This window comes from Ovis aries, chromosome 10 (assembly GCF_016772045.2).
Source record: "Ovis aries strain OAR_USU_Benz2616 breed Rambouillet chromosome 10, ARS-UI_Ramb_v3.0, whole genome shotgun sequence".
NCBI classification, from domain to species: Eukaryota; Metazoa; Chordata; class Mammalia; order Artiodactyla; family Bovidae; genus Ovis; species Ovis aries.
This window is the reverse complement of record NC_056063.1, coordinates 28,931,350-28,948,824: the sequence shown is the minus strand read 5'-3', so window position 1 is coordinate 28,948,824 and position 17,475 is coordinate 28,931,350. Positions and strand designations below refer to the sequence as shown.

The window sequence follows — 17,475 nt, the reverse complement described above, 5'->3', positions numbered from 1 at the left end:
CTGAGTCATGTTTATATACATACACATAGAGATGGGGAGAGAGAACAGAGTTTCAGACTCTGGCTATTAAGAACTTTAAAAGCTGGTTTCTGACTATAGATGTTGGTTAGCTTGCCTTTTTTTTCCCCCCCACCTAGCAAGTATTCTAAGATAAGTTTGTTTTTAGTAAATAGTATTCTGATCTTAATGCCATTTGGACTACGTTCTGACTTCTCTTTTAAATAGAGTATATTTAACAACTCAGTTCATTTATGAGGTTAATTGGATGTTTGATTTTTTTTTCTATTAGTATCTTTGACTAGGAGTAATCTTAAATAATTTAATCTGTTGACTAGTTACAATTAAAGCAAATGGCAAAAGTAACTCTCCAGTTTTTAAGTGAATGATCTGAAGCACGTCAATCCTGTTTAAAAACTCTAGACTTACAGAGTAGTTGAGTTTTCACAAGTCTTCTTGTCTAGGCCCTTCACATTATAGAGAAAGACACTGAAGATGGTCAGTTCATTCTTATACTTGGTACATTTTTGCCCTTAAGTCATCCTGGTGGATACAGACTTCCTTAATCAAGTATTATCCATGCCACATTCTATACCAAGTTCATGTTACAGGCAGAGTAGTAAGTTTACAATACTTAACCGTATTGTTGCTCTCCTCTAGTGCAAAATTCTGAGATGCAGATGCTAAAGATATTCATAATTCTTTTATAGAAAATAATGTCTTTATTTATAGGATCCTGTTTTATTCATGTGTGCACTAAAGTAGGTTGGCCTTATGCCTAGGAATAACAAGTCAGGTTTCTACTAAATGTTCTCAATAGCATCATTGTTTCATTTCCCTCACTATTGTTAGATATAAATATATATAGCTTAATCAGCTTCCGGAGAGGGGCATGGCAATCCACTCCAGTATTCTTGCCTGGAGAATCCCCATGGACAGAGAAGCCTAGCGGGGTACAGTCCATGGGGTTGCAAAGAGTCAGACACAACTGAGTGACTAGGCACAATCAGCTTCTGGTTACTTTATAGTACAGGTTCTTGTCAAACAGTTAAATCACTTTATAATCAAACATTTGATAAAGCCTTACAAGGACATTTTTACTTATTAAATCCTTCAAGTTCACTTCCTTTAATAAATCAAAAAACATCTAAAAACAAAGTATCAGGACTTCCTGGTGGTGTAGTGGCTAAGATTCCATGCTCTCAGTGCATGGGGCCTGGGTTCAATCCCTGGTGGGGGAGCTAGATCCCACATGCTTCAACTAAGACCCAAGACAGCCAAATAAACAAAATAAATATATATTTTTTTAAGGTATCTGTTAACACATTATCTCAGTATGGCATAGAAATTCATAACTTCAGTTATGGCTTAAGTTTATTCTAAGCCTTTGAAGAGTTTTTAAATAAGAAATACGTATTACTTTTGCCAGTACTATAATTTTGGTAATTTAAAATCTTTTCTCCTACCCACTGACTCTAGTTCAGGGACCTATATAATAAATTCCTTCTTGAGTGTAATGCAAAAAAAAAAAAAGTTTATTTGAAGAAATTTTTTGTTTGTCCTTATTGCCAATATGCCTGGAGTTACAATAAGTGGCAGTTTATTAAAGAAAAAGATTATCTGTGATATCTGGTACTTTATCCCTGGACCCAATTAAAAAGTAGTATTTCAAATGGTCAAAAAATAATAGAAATTAAATTGACATTGAAAAATTAATTACAAAAATCACTTACAAAATAGAATGTTTGCTATTTAAATTATAATTATTTTGTATTTTTTTACTTAACACATTGTAAGAGCCAGTACTTTAATTTTAAAAAATAGACTATGGCTTTTGAAAAATAAAACTGAAGTTATTTGCTTTAAAAACATGTATGGGAATTTCTTTTTAGGAGAACCCCCAATCAAACGAAACTTGTTAAATGAATTTGACAGGATAATAGAAAATCAAGGAAAATCCTTAAAGGCTTCAAAAAGCACTCCAGATGGTAAAATATGCTTTTTAATGTGTATCTTTTCTCCTTCTCTAATTACTGTACTTAATATTCTTAAAGTTGTTTTTCTCATCTCTTTTGGGTATATGGATAATTGGGCAAGACTTTACAGTGTGGTTATTTAAAACTTCTCTCTTGCTTTATTTGTTATGTGAGCTTTTCCTTCATACTACCAGGTATAATGTGGAGGTTTTCCATAATTGAGAAATGTGAAATAATACTCAAATAAGGAGTTTTAAAATAAAAGGCTGGATTCTAAAATCCAGTTGATTTCATAATATTTACCTGAATCGATTATTTAATTGGAGATTGAAAAATAGTGACTTTTAAAACTCTGTTATTTTTTTATACATTTATTAGCTGGGATTCTTCAGCAAGGAAGGGCTTTCCCTTAACTGGGGATTATCTATATAGTTCTTCCTAAAAAGGCAGGATAAATACTGAATTCTTTCTCTTCACTCACCAATATTCAGAGTAAAGAGTAGTTGGTATAATAATCACTACTAAGGGCAGTAAAGGAATTTTTTTCTTTCTCTTTTAGATACAGTTGATTTCTTAGATTCTTATTTATAATATGGATATAAAGTTTAAAAGAACACATTATAAATAATGTATTTCTTTACAAAAGGTAACATTCTTTTTGATGCTCAAATCATTTCAAATTTGTAAATAGTGACCTCTTCAAGTATTTCTTAAGAATTTTTGTTTTTAATATGCTTTAATTAACCTTTGAACACTTTCTTGCTGTGTATTATCACAGAAAGATTTGTAGGAAGTCATTGTAATTCTTCACCCCAGTTCTAGAGTCCTTAGAATTTCCAGAGATCCTTTCAGTGATTAATGCTTTTTAAAAAAACAAGATTTGAGTGCTAACTACACTCAGAGCTGCTGGTGTTACTTTTTTTTTAATGCTGTATTCTTGGTTCTAATAACATTAACCTATTTACTTATTTGCTTTATTATCCAGCCAAGATTCTCAAAGTTTTTGTTCTCAAAATCTCTTTATACTCTTGAAAATTATTGAGGAGCCTCAAGAGCACTTGATTATGTGGATTATTTCTATTTCTATTTATCATAGTCAACATTTAAAATTGAAAAATTTTAGTATTTATTAAATATTGTACTTAAGTCATTTTGAAAATATTAGTTCAGAGTTATGAAGGTCTTCCAACATTGACACATTATACAATCTTAATTACTTTTGTTAATGTCACCACTGATCTAATCTAAAAATTTAGTATTGGGAAATTGTCAAGGTAACAGCCAGATATAAGCATTCCAAAATTGTCATTTTGTTTAAAAGCTTGAACTTTACAATAGTTTGTTTTGCAGCAAATACTCACTTGTTTTTTTTGTAGTGATGAGCTCATTTCATTCATTTTTGAAGAAGTATTTGATGAATACCCAACTCTGAATAAATCATTTGTTGGTTATGCTTTCAAGTAAAAATGGAATTCTTTGAGGGAAAGTTGATTAGTGCAGTTCACATAAAGTGCATTCCTTTAGACAGTTATCACACTAAAGTATGCAGCAGGACATAACAGCAATGCCAGCATCAACACAGTGAGAAAGATATACATATAACTACAACTACTACTAATTATTAATCACAGCTATTATTAAGGTCATTTGACAGCTTGGATCCCCTCTAAGGGTTGTGGGTACTCCCTTCCAGTGTTCCATGGATCACTCTGAGAATCACTGTCTTATAGTATATGTATAATAGCTTCAAGTTTACAGTACTACTGTTACTATTCATAAACTACTAAGGGAGATTTAAGAATTCTTTGCAGTTTTTGTCCTAAGAACATATGTCATAAGGAATGTATAGTTAAAGTTCTCTATTCAAATGTCACTGAAAAGAATTCTTTTGTGGTTAACAATTTGATAATTGGGTTAGATTAGTTTCACTTTGTTTTCAATTTTAAGATTTGCCTTTTTTAATTTTATATTTGAATAAATAGAATGTTTATGTAGTTCATTCATCAAAACTATAGAAATATTTACTCAGAGAAGCCTTATTTCCATCACTGACTCCTCCATATTGTTCACCAACTTCCTCACTTCCTGCTTATTATACTGGTAACTATTTTTAATGGTTTCTGGTGTGTCCTTTTAGGGCTTCTTTTTGTAAAAATAAGTAAATATGTGTATATATATATTCTCATTACTTATCTTTCTCACTTAAAAGATATCAGTGTGCATAGGGTTTTGTACCTTCTTTCTTGTTCAGTTCAAATTTATCTGCAGATCATGAGTAAATGAGCATAGAGAGATCTTCCTTGTTCTTTCTTGTGACTGTGTAGTACTTGATCACATGGCTATAGCAATGTATTCTGGTTTATTCAACCAGTCCCCTCCCTACTAATGGACTAGTTGAAAGTTTAAGAATTACAAGTTATCTACTGAAAATGAATAATATCTACAGTTTAGCTTGTCATCCTTCATAAAACTAAAGATTTATATTTTCTTGGCAATTCACTAATGCCTTCAAGCTCTGATTAACATCAGCTGACTAAATTTATACTGATTTCATATATATGTTTGCACTGTGAGTTATTTGGTATTAATCATTATCAATTTGAGAACCAAACTTTGATAGTTACGAACTAAGCACATTGAAAAAATTTAAATGTATAATTTTCTCAAATTTTTGTTAGATAGTTAGAATAATGTATAATGAACAGACATAGGAAATAAAATCTCTCATTAGATTTTCATTAATATATAAAATGTATTCATTAATACATAATGTGAAATATATATTTTTAGGCACAATGAAAGATAGAAGGTTGTTTATGCATCACTTTTCTTTAGAGCCAGTTACCTGTGGACCCTCTTGGTAAGACATGTTTAATTTTTCTTAATTCTACTAATATAGTGTGGGTTTTTAAAATGTATTTCTAGATATACTGGCTCTAACATACAGTGAAGACTTTAACACTTCCCTTTTTTGAGAGCCTGCATCAGGGTTAAGTAATTCTGTACTCTGGTAGTACTTTATACTGCTACACATATTATTATGTCATTTTTAATAACTTTGTAGACATATAGATTTTAATTCAATTTTATGGTTAAGGTACTAAAGTTGAGCAGGATATGGAAATTACTCAAAACCAATTTAAAAAGGTGGCATATCCTTGGTAGCTCAGCTGGCAAAGAATCTGCCTGCAATGCAGGAAACCCTGGTTCAATTCCTGGGTCTGGAAGATCTCCTAGAGAAGGGATAGACTACCCACTCCAGTATTCATGGGCTTCCCTGGTGGCTCAGATGGTAAAGAATCTGCCTGCAATGAAGGAGAGCTGGGTTAGATCCCCAGGTTGGGAAGGTCACCTGGAGAAGGGTGTGGCAACCCACTCCAGTATTCTTGCCTGGAGAATCCCCATGGACAGAGGAGCCTGGCTGGCTATAATCCATGGGGTCACAAAGAGTTGGACATGACTGAGCGACTAAGCACACACATATTATATCTCAATTATATTAATAAAAGTGAAAGAAAAATTAAAGATGGCCTATATTAAAAATATACTTTTATCTCTCCTCCCTCTCAAAACCATACTAGTTACAAGAGAATTTTTTTAAATGTATTAGTCTGTAAGTACAGTGTTGTTTCAGAAGCAACAACAGATTTTTTAAAAATTAATATTCTTTTTAATATTTATTTTATTTATTTGGTTGTACTGGGTCTTAGTTGCAGCATGCGAACTCTTAGTTGTGGCATGTGGGATATAGTTCCCTGACCAAGACCAGGGATTGAACCCATGCCTTCTGCATTGGGAGCACAGAGTCTTAGCCACTGGACCACCAGGAAAATCCTGAAATAACAAAACTTTTGAAGCTAAAATCATGAATGACTTAGAAAGACATAGAAATCTAAAACCTAACATTAGAACAGGCAGAGAAGCTACCCAGTTTCCCCTAAAGAACCTGAAAAAGACTCAAATTGGCAGCAACATATTCTTCTGAAGGTGAAGTAGAAAACAGGAAGATTAGTTGAAAATCCATTTACGATTTTCCCCTCTCCCACTGCAGGCAGGCAAAAAGTCCCTCTTCTACCAAAAGACCAGAAGGTCATTCTCTGGAGAAGATGAATTGGAGAGATTCTGAATTGGGGATGGGACTCGGGGAAGGCTCTGAAAATAGAGATTAAGTAAAAATCTGGATTTCAAGTGGTGAGGATGCCTAGCCTGGTTCCCACACTTGGCTCCCAAATGCTGGCAGCTGGGCCTCTAGGCAAACGACTGAATGATTGTTTTTCTAGGTCTTAGGAGCAGCCCAATAGAAAAGGCTACTGATAGTTGCAGGTATTAAAATTAAACTGCACTGCCAGACAGTGAAGCCAACAATTGACAAGCTCACCAGCACACAGCTTCCAGTCAGCTATTCAGTGCTTCACTCTTAGATGAGAACAGAAAATCAAAGATCACTCATCACTGGAAGAAAGCTCCTGTGAAAGACAGTATCCAAAGTAAAGGGAAGGCAAAAAAAGGAGCTTAGGGGAAATAGACCGTGCAAAAAGAAGAAAACTTCAAAAGTCCAACTGGATTGCTTGTCTTAGAGCCAGGCATGACAAGAATTATTGTGCTATAAATACTAAAATGAATATAACAAAGTGATGTGAAAACATAGAAAAACTGGCAGCTAATTATGTGACAAAAGCTTAATAGGAAAAGTACTTCAGATGGAGTGTAAAGAATGCTGGTTAAAGAGGTCATTGCAAATCTGGATGCAGTAAGAAGTTGTATGACTTGCATGGGATTTGTCAGGCATGGGGGTGGGGTGAGGATAAGGAAGAAACACAAAGAAATGGGGAGAGTCAGACTAAAAAGGAAAGCTTCCTGGATATCATTTCTGACAAATCAAAACCTGGACAGGCAATAGTTTGTCTTTGGATGTTTCTGAGAAGCGACATAACCAGATGTATGTTTTAGAATTAGATCAGAGAGAAACTATTGCAAGGAGATTAGTAAGGAAGTAAAGGCATTTATTGTCTTCCCAGGTGACTCAGTGGTAGAGAATCCACCTGCCAGTGCAGGAGAGCCAGGTTTGATCCCTGGGTCAAGACGATCCCCTGGAGGAGAGCATGGCAACCTACTTCAGTTGCCATGGACAATCCTGGAGAATGCCTAGAGAATCCCATAGACAAAGGAGCCAGGCAGACTACAGTCCATGCAGTCACAAGAGTCAGATATGACTTAGCAACTAACAACAACAAAGACTTCGTTTAGTTAGTACGTGTGGTAGAGTAGAGGTTGAGTGGAAGATAGATTCCCCATTTGGCCAGATAGTCATTAACAGAGAGTGGCAAAATATGTCCCAAGTAGATTCAAATAGATGTCTTGATCATAAAAGCTGCAAAGCAGACTACTCATTTTCACAATATTCTTCATATTTAAAAACAAGAGAGTAAAATCAGTGAAAGTAAGTTTTGGAGAAGGTTTATTCATTCCTGTGCATTCGATCACATCTAGATCATCTATTCAAGGAAACAAGTCCAGCAATTGTCACCTCTCCCTCCTGCATTGGTAATTTTTCATTCCTACTGGACTAATCCCATCAGTGTGAAAGTCGCTCAGTCATGTCCGACTCTTTTGCAACCCCATGGACTATACAGTCCATGGAATTCTCCAGGCCAGAATACTGGAGTGTTTCCCTTCTCCAGGGGATCTTTCCAACCCAGGGATCAAGCCCAGGTCTCCCGCATTGCAGGCAGATTCTTTACCAGCTGAGCCACAAGGGAAGCCCAAGAATACTGGAGTGGGTAGCCTATCCCTTCTCCAGGGGATCTTCCCAACCCAGGAATCGAACAAGGGTCTCCCCAGTTCTCTGCATTGCAGGCAGATTCTTTACCAACTGAGCTATCAGGGAAGCCCATCAGTGTAGGTAGTTGCTATAAATCTCCCATCTTGAAAAGACTTTCTTGACTCCCCTTATCCCACCAGTCCATTTCCATGCCCCACTTAAAGCACATCTCATTACAATTGTCTTAACTCACCTTCTCTACTTCATCTCTTCCCCTTCTCTGCCGAACCCATCTCAGTCTTTTATCACCACCCACTAGCACCCCTCATCAAGATTACCAGTGAACCCCACATTGTCCCCCACCCTTTGTTAACCTGTCAGTGGCATTGACACAGTTAATCACTCCTGCTTTCTTAACACTTTCTTTATTCTGGCTTCTGGGCCATCTCTCTCACTTCTCCTCCTATCCCACTGGCTATCTTTCTTACTTTCCTTTGCTAGTTCTTCCCCCGGCCACTAAATATTAAATTACCCCATGGTTCAGCTCCAAACGGCTTCTCTTCCCGCCTTTCCCCCCTACTGTCTCATCTGCTCTCATGGCTTTGTATACCATCTATTTGGTGATAACTCCAAAATTCATATCTTTAAGCCAGATTTCTTCCAAAAACAATATATTCATTCATTCAGCTACTTGCTTGACATTTTTATTTGGGTGACTTGTAGCCATCATAAACTTAACATCTCCAAAGCTAATGTCCTATCCTATAAATGTAAAAGTCTAACAAGTCTGCTTTCAAAATATACCCGAAATCCAATCACTTCTCACCCCTTCTACCCCTAACACCTGGTTCAGGTCATCATAAAACTGCCTGGATTATTTCAGTAGATTTGGTCTCCATGCTTCTAACTTTGCCTCCTCCCTCCTCCCTAGACACAGTGAATTTTCAGCAAAGCCGCTGGAGGGGTGCTTTTTAAAGTATTGCTATGACAGATTATGTCATTTCTGGACTCAAATACTGTTCCATGACTTCATCTCAGAATACAAGCTGGAATTCTTTGCTGTGCTACACAGGTCCTCTGTGATCTGGCCTTGTTGCTGCCTCTTCAGTCTCAGCTGCTGACTTCCCCTTGCTTACTCTGCTTCAGGCATGTGTATGTCCAGCCTAGCATGTGGTGTCCACTCTGCCTCCAACAACCTCCTCCCAAGTCCCTACATGTCTTTCTCTCACCTCTTTTAGGTTTCTATACAAATGTCACCTCATCAGTAATGTTTTCCTTGCCACCCTGTATAAAATATCATTTATTTATTTCTGCTGGACACTTCCTGTCCCCCTTATCATGCTTTAATTTTCTCCATAGCATATTATACCAGCTGACATTTGTTTGTTTCCTTCCACTAGAATGTAAACTCTATGATTTTGTTTGGTTTGTCACTATATCCTACAGCCAAAATATTGCCTGGCATATAGTGGAACACATTATTTGCGAGCTAGATGAATGGATAACTAAGTAAGTTCTAGGTTAACTTGAAGTTCCAAGGGTTTGCTAAGTCACTTCAGTCGTGTCCGACTCTGTGCAACCCCATAGATGGCAGCCCACCAGGCTCCCCGGTCCCTGGGACTCTCCAGGCAAGAACACTGGAGTGGGTTGCCATTTCCTTCTCCAATGCATGAAAGTGAAAAGTGAAAGGGAAGTCGCTTAGTCGTGTCTGACTCTTCGCAACCCCATGGACTGCAGCCTACCAGGCTCCTCCATCCATGGGATTTTCCAGGCAAGAGTACTGGAATGGGGTGCCATTGCCTTCTCCTCCAAGGGTTTAGGGTTGGGTAAAAGAAAGTATGAGGTTTTCAACAAAGTATGGAGGAAGAACTTCTATGCTTGGGAAGGTAGGTAGTTTTAGTTTTGGACAGGCTGAGTTTGAGATGAGTGTGCAACATCAAGATAGGGATGTCTGATACTTGATGCAGTTCACAGTGTAGGAATAACATCCGGGAAATGTCAAATTAAACAAAGATTAATGCTTTTGTTGTTAGATAGATGGTGATTTAAGCAATGTAACTGCTTCATATCGCCCAGGGAAAGTGTCCACAGAATAAATCCAACTTTAGAGGCAGGAATGTTTTTAAGAGAAAGAAGAAAAAAAAAGACAGAAGGAAAAAGAGGGAAAATCGTGGTGTGAATGTTGGCGGTGAGAATTTAAAGAAGGAAGTTTTCAAAACTGTCAGGGGTCAAGCTGAATGTATTTACACATGAAGCTTTTTTATTTTGGCTTTGGGAAATTATTAGAAACTTTATTAAAAACAATTTCTACAGAATAGTGGGGGAAATGAGAGTTCAGTGAGTAGAAAGTGAGGAAGTGAAAACATCTAGTTTAGATTACCTGTAGAAGAAGGTTGACCACAAGGGATAGGTAACAGTATTACCTTGTAGTGGGGCGATAAGGCTGAGAAAAAAGTCAAGGGTGGGCAAAGCTTTCTGAGTGAAAAAGGTGTAATAGATGATGAATGAGAAGGGAAGGATATAGAATGATCATTGCAAGAGCAAGACTCCCGAGGCTGAGATACTAAATGGGGTCAAGAGTATAGGTGAAGGGGTTACCATGAGAAGAGAACGGGTAGAGAGATGTCTGGTGAAGGAGGTGAGTGAGGAGCTGTGATTGAACTGGAGGAGAGACTCTTCTCTACCATTTGCAGGTGATAAAGTCCAGCTGGGAGTTGGTGTGAGAGAGACAGTTACAGACTTACAGAGTGTGGTATTCTTTTAGAGAGCAAACATGATGAAATGCAAAACGGTTATCAGAATAGAATTGCCATGTAGCAACTGAGGGTCTCAAAAAAAAAAACCATACTCTGAAACATTTATACATTTACTGGTAAATAAACTTAAATATTTTCTCCCTATTATAGCGTAACTACGGAACGGCAAGAAATACAGAACCCAAATTTCACTGCACCTGGTCAAGAATTTTTGTCTAAGTCTCAGTTTTATGAATACCTGACTTTGGGAAAGTCTTCAAGCAATTTATCAATTTCAGGGCAGCCACTTTGCAAGGTTCCTGACCCAAGAAATGAGAAAAGGAGACACTCAATAACCGTAGGCAAACCCATGAAAGTCTTTGTCCCACCTTTTAAAACTAAATCACACATTCACAGAGATGAGCAGTTTGTTGGCAAGAATACTAATTTGGAAAACAAACAAAAACAAAAAAACGTAGATGAGCATGGCTCTGGCGACAGTGAAAACAATGTTAACAACTGTGAAACTCATCAGACAACAACTATACATTTCACCAAGGGTGAAGAAGAACCTTTAGGTATTGTGTAACAATTTGTGTTGACATATTTTTGCCTTTCAGTTATTTATTTCTTATATTAAATAATGCCTTGAGGAGAGGATTTTTTCCACTTTCATTGTGATTACTAATTTCAAAATCTTTTGTAATGCCACGTCTTAAGATTAAATTATTCTAATTTTTTTTCATAGGTAACTACTTGTAGATTTTTTTGTTTTAAAAAAAAGTTTTAGACATACAATCTAGGACTGCTATTATTGGATTATATTTTTACCAGGCTGCTAATTTTCTTCCAAATTCAAAATGAAAACAATCTATTTCTGTTCTTTTATACGTGTTTTAAGTAGAAACTTTTCATCCCTTAAGATTTAAAGTTATAGCAAATTGATATGATTTTATAAAACAAGGGTTGTACTTTTAAAATTTTATATTCACCTTTAGTTTTTGCTGTTTGTTCTTTAATAGGTTCAATTACAAATCTTCAGAATGCCAGAGATATACAGGATATGCGAATTAGAAAGAAACAAAGGCAACGTATTTTTCCACAGCCAGGCAGTCTGTACCTTGCAAAAACATCCACTATGCCTAGAATCTCTCTCAGAGAGGCAGTAGAAGGCCGAATTCCCTCTGTGTGTTCTCACAAACGGGTATGTCTTTGTCTACAGTGCTAATAACTCTGATAGCAGTGTGTTGCTTTATTAACTGGCATCTCCAAATTGTTTTGTTTAAATAAAGAACAAATTGGGGCAGAAATGGATGAGTAGAATCATGTAGGATGAGTAAAATCATGTAGTAAAATCCTAATTGTCCTGCCATGGCAGCCTCCTTCCTGTCTGCTGCTTTATTCCACCAAAGTGATCTGTACTTTAAAGTTCCCCCTTGAAAATGTATTCATTTAGTACTATAAGTGCTTTCAGCTTATAGTGTGAATAACTCATAACCCTGAACCTGCTAAGAGCCATTTACAGTTTTAAAAGAGATTCTTACTAAACCAGCTCTATCTAGTTAAAATTTGGAGCAATGAAGAGATGAGAGTCTGGGCCTTTTCTAAGTTTTCTAAGTTTTTTAACTTAAGAGGTTTTCTAAAACATTAGGTTACTTTTTTATCCCCACAACGACTTTCTACTACACATAGCGCTGGAGCCAGGTACACCAAGGGAATGAGAAAGGTGCTGCAGACTCTTGAAGGTCATTTATATTATATAAAAATTTTTTAGCTTCTAGTAAGCAAGTTACGTATTTTCATGGTGAATGTTTTCATATTTAAATGAAAAACTTTGGGTAAATTCAGTTTTGGCTTGTTATAATTTTTTTTTCTGTGAAACATGTTGTTTTGTTTGATGGTTTTTTCTCATTTTCAAAATTTTCTATCATTTATTTTGTCTAGCTATATATGTATGGTGTTTCTAAACACTGTGTAAAAATTAACAGCAAAAATGCAGAGGCTTTTCAGTTTCACACTCAGGATTATTTTGGTAAGGAAGGTTTATGGACTGGAAAGGGAATACAATTGGCTGATGGTGGATGGCTCATACCCTCCAATGATGGAAAGGCTGGAAAAGAAGAATTTTACAGGTACTCTCTGCAAAGAGAAATTTTATATTATATATCCCATCATCTCTCTCTTTCTCACGAGTCCCTTTTTCATCTTTCTTTATCTCTCTCACACTTAAAAACTTGACTAGAAATCAAAAAGCTTATACATTGAATCATTTTAAGTACATTGTGGTTCAGTTGATATTCTGTTGAAATCTTTTGAAAAATGAATTTTGGTTTGTCTTAGGATTTACTGAATTGGTTCTGCTTAAATTAGGACATTGTTCTTATTGCTTATACAAAATAGACTGATAAGAAAAATTAAGTATAAGTTGGCCTTCTCGTAAAACCACACACACAGACACACTTCCAAGCACATTCTCTTTCATTGTGTATTTCAGTAAATATATGAATACTAAAATTAGAAATACTTAAATATCAGTAATACCAAATAACTAGAGAACCCCAGTGGCCCTAAAACTTCAACCAACAGTTTAGAAACTGTTTATCCTCTTAGGATTCTAATGTTTATACAAACAGAATTTAAAGTGCTATCAGGGAGGTATTACCTGATGCCAGTGACAAGCGATGGGAAACTTTTCTCCAGCGCCCTTATTTTTGAGATCTAGGTTTATCTTTCCAAAATTTACAGCTTTGGAAAAGTGGTAAAGCATCTTTTCCCTAAATTTTTCCTGTTTTTAGAGTATTTTAAAACAGGAATGTATTTACATCTTGGCATTTGCCCCATATGTCAAATATTGATTCTATTTGGAAAAGTAACAGTTGTATCACTTAATTATATTAAGAAGACCACATAGTTTAGAGGTTAATAGTGATTATTTTGTAATCAAGTGGGCATGGTTCAAAAATCTTTGAGTGTTGAAGCTCAAGCTTTTTTTTAAAAAAAAAGAAGAAAGTGAAAGTTTATTTAAACAAGACAATGCTCTCAGAGGGAGAGCAGGCAGATAGGTAAAGAGAGGCTGCCTCTATCTGCTTGCCTTTTTATCAGTTAGCAGATATTTATTGAAGACCTACTATACCCAGATACTGCTAATATCTTGGGTACTAGGGTTAGCAAAACAAAAAAATCTTTGCCCTAGTAAGTCATATATTCTAGTGGAGGGGTTTAAGGCAAGGAAGGAAAATTTTTTAAAGGACTAAGTAAATCATATAGTATATTAAAAAGTGATAAATACTTTGAAGATAAAACTAGCAAAGTAGGGTAGAGAGAATTGAATGAGGAGAGGTGCAACTTTTCAAACAGAGTAAGAAGGCAACATGTAAGGGTACCAGTGCCAGTGGCTGGTAGATCAGAGGGTGAACATTTATGGATGTTCTTTTAATTACTTCTGGTCACATTAGTACTGAGAGTGAGAACGGGAAAGGCAGAGGAGTTGTAGATTTGAGCAGAAAGGAGTAGATAGTAAGAGAACCAGGACTAGAGAAGGAAGTTCTTGGGTGATTTCTAAAAACAATCTCTTTAATAAGAAATATATAATCTAAAATTTAATTATTTTAAATTAAAGATCTTATTTTTCAGTTGAAACAAGTGTATTAAATAATATGTGAAATTTTCATTAGCATATTTTGATACATGTCAAATCATTTTCTTAAGTTATATTGCTTATTGATTATATACTAACTCATAAAAAACTTATTGAATGATCTTATACAATTTAGTTTTTGTGCAAAGAATAGTTGGGGCCATTGAATTCAGTATCATCTCATGTGGTTTTTATTATTCATTCTCCCTTTATTTGTTCAGAGCTCTGTGTGACACCCCAGGTGTGGATCCAAGGCTTATTTCTAGAGTTTGGGTCTATAATCATTATAGATGGATTATATGGAAACTAGCAGCTATGGAATTTGCCTTTCCTAAGGAATTTGCTAATAGATGCCTGAACCCAGAAAGGGTACTTCTTCAACTAAAATACAGGCAAGTTTAAAGCATCCTATCATGTAATCCTGTATTGTGGTATGGGTCAGACTTGTAAGCTGCCTGTGACTGTCCATCATAAAGGATCACTAGCCAGTTGTCAAGACAGTTGCTATCCCACTTGTATAGCATAGTTCTCATGTTACCCTCCAGCCCCACTTAAGATCAATCACGCATTCATATACCTCCTGCTTCCCTTTTGTCCTTCCCTCTTCTCAAACTCTTGGCGTGTGAGAATATGAATTAGACAAATAAAGCATTACTGCATTTGGGGGAGATTAATATTTAACTCATTTTAGCAGTATAAAACTTAATATGCCAACTATCATCTTTGAAATTCTCCTTGGTATTTCTTCAGTAAAGGTTATTTAATTTTTATTCCCAATTTTTCAGTGACTTTTCTTACAGTGAAATTCTAGACTCACAATTCCTAAAATAATGCATTTTTCTGTTTCTTTTTAGATATGATGTAGAAATCGATAGAAGCAAAAGATCAGCAATAAAAAAGATAATGGAAAGGGATGACACAGCTGCAAAAACACTTGTTCTCTGTGTTTCTGAAATAATTTCATTAAGCACAGATATATCTGAACCTTCTAGCAATAAGACTAGCAGTGTGGATGCCACAAAGGTAGCCATTATCCAACTTACAGATGGATGGTATGCTATTAAGGCCCAGGTGGACCCTCCCCTCTCAGCTCTCCTAAAGAATGGTAGACTGACTGTGGGTCAGAAGATCGTAATTCATGGAGCAGAGCTAGTGGGCTCTCCTGATGCCTGTACACCTCTTGAAGCCCCAGAATCTCTTATGTTAAAGGTAAGTTAAATACATGCGCACTCTTGGTAAAAATCAGGCACTGATTCAGTTAAATTCTAGAGAGGCTTTACATTTACATTTTAAAATTTACTTATGCCTATTATGTTTCATTTTTTGAAAAATGTACTGATACTCTTAAGTGTAAGTGGCAGGTTTCTCAGATAGTTAAACGTGAACGTGAAGTCGCTCAGTCGTGTCCGACTCTTCGCGACCCCATGGACTGTAGCCTACCAGGCTCCTCTGTCCATGGGATTTTCCAGGCAAGAGTACTGGAGTGGATTGCCATTTCCTTCTCCAAGGGATCTTCCCAACCCAGGGATCGAACCCGGGTCTCCCACATCGTAGACAGACGCTTTACCGTCTGAGCCACCAGGGAAGTCCCAGATAAAGTATTTGTGATTTTGGGGGGAAAGCCAGAGATATTTACTGAGCTAAAACAATGTGGGTTGCAGTTAAAGAATAGGAGTAAATTTGCATCAGATGCTTGGTTTTTATACTTGGAGCTCTTGCCACCATGTTGTTCTCATAGTATTGCTCTACTTCCACCCTGGTGACTAGGCCAGATCTCTGTTTCAGTGTGATTAGAACATCAAGTCTCAGTGATTCTTGAATATATAATACTAAAGTACACTTTTCATCTCTATGTATATTTAAACCTAGGTAACAGGACTTTGTCAGTGTTGAATAGTCTACAATATTGCTATCAGAAATGATTGCAATGTTGCACATTCAGATTCACTTGTGAAATAACCTTGTTAAGAATTTACTTCTGTTATATTTTGAATCACTGTATTTCAGGAAAGCATTTTAATAAATGAATCATTTTTAAGTTAAAGAGATAATTTGTCATTAACTTGGGCTTTAATTCAGCATACAATATACTATGATTTACATTTCCTTTCTTTACAACTTACTGCTTTCCCTGGAGTTATTAAGTGTCTTGTCTTGTTTCTCTTAATTTTCTTTTATCCTTATTACCAACTCATTTCCACACAAGAGCCACATAAAAATCATCTCACTATGTTAAAAAACCTTTATCGGTTTCATTTCTTTTTCCTGAAGATTCCTTGGATTTCTCCATATTCCTGCTCAATTCCAAAGTGGTTATTGTCCACATATGTGGCACAGTTACCATTCTTGAGATTATTTTCACCTCTTTCTCTGTTAGAAGCCCCACAGTCTGGATTTCGATTCTTTCTAGATTTGTTCCCTGGTTTTAAGGCAGACAACTACCATAGGCTTCTTGAGAAAGGGAACATGCAGTAATTTTTTATCTTATTACAAAGTTAACTAAATACAGAATTTGAGGTTGAAATAATTCCTTCAGAATTTTGAAGACATTTCTTCTGTTACCTTGCTTCTAGTATAGTTCCTGCTAAGTCAGTGTTGGTCTTTCTTATCCCCAGCCCTTCACTATGGGATCTGTCCCTAAGAGGATTTTAGACTGCCTGTCTCCATTATTCTGAAGTTGCACAGTGAGATTAACCCTAAAAGAAGGCAAATTATTATGAAATCTGAAGTAGAAGTGAATATATATTTCGCTTATAAATCAATTTGTTAATCTGTCTAGATTTCCGCTAACAGCACTCGACCTGCTTGCTGGTATGCCAAACTTGGATTCTCCCCCGATCCCAGACCACTTCCTCTTCCCTTGTCATCACTCTTCAGCGATGGAGGAAATGTTGGTTGTGTTGATATAATTATTCAGAGAGCATACCCTATACAGGTAGGATACATTCTTGAAACTTACTCTGTATTTCTTCTTTCGCATGCTGTCATGTCCAACTCTGTGATCCCAAGGACCAGAGCCCACTAGGCTCCTGTATCCATGGGAATATTTCTTTGCATAGAGACGATTAATTTGAATGATCCCTCCCTACCATATATTTCTGTTTGACACATTATTAACAGTGGATGGAGAAGACATCAACTGGATTATACATATTTCGCAATGAAAGAGAAGAGGAAAAGGAAGCAACAAAATATGCAGAAGTTCAGCAAAAGAAACTGGAAGCACTGTTCACTAAAATTCAAGCAGAATTTGAAGACCATGAAGGTAAAATGAGTTGTGTTTACAAGATCTTTTTTTCATGTGAAAATAAAGTGTTCAGTTTAGTTCAGTCGCTCAGGTGTCCGAATCTTTGCAACCCCATGAATTGC

General features: G+C 36.1%; 1 protein-coding gene across 12 annotated transcripts in view; it reads left to right on the top strand.

Moving 5' to 3' along the window:
- Positions 1–17,475, top strand: part of BRCA2 (BRCA2 DNA repair associated) — a 53,901-nt gene that overhangs the window by 20,735 nt on the left and 15,691 nt on the right. For 10 of the 12 annotated variants that reach the window (XR_009595234.1, XR_009595233.1, XM_042254798.2 and 7 more), the window contains exons 12-20: positions 1,890–1,985; positions 4,764–4,833; positions 10,641–11,047; positions 11,492–11,673; positions 12,414–12,601; positions 14,328–14,498; positions 14,961–15,315; positions 16,886–17,041; positions 17,227–17,371. Coding sequence is in view for 10 of the 12 variants with exons in the window: in XM_042254798.2 (XP_042110732.1) it covers positions 1,890–1,985; positions 4,764–4,833; positions 10,641–11,047; positions 11,492–11,673; positions 12,414–12,601; positions 14,328–14,498; positions 14,961–15,315; positions 16,886–17,041; positions 17,227–17,371 (1,770 nt within the window). In the remaining 2 variants the exon portion in view is untranslated. The remainder of the gene's footprint in view (positions 1–1,889; positions 1,986–4,763; positions 4,834–10,640; positions 11,048–11,491; positions 11,674–12,413; positions 12,602–14,327; positions 14,499–14,960; positions 15,316–16,885; positions 17,042–17,226; positions 17,372–17,475) is intronic. The other 2 variants (XM_060394457.1, XM_042254799.1) reach the window with 1 other exon arrangement.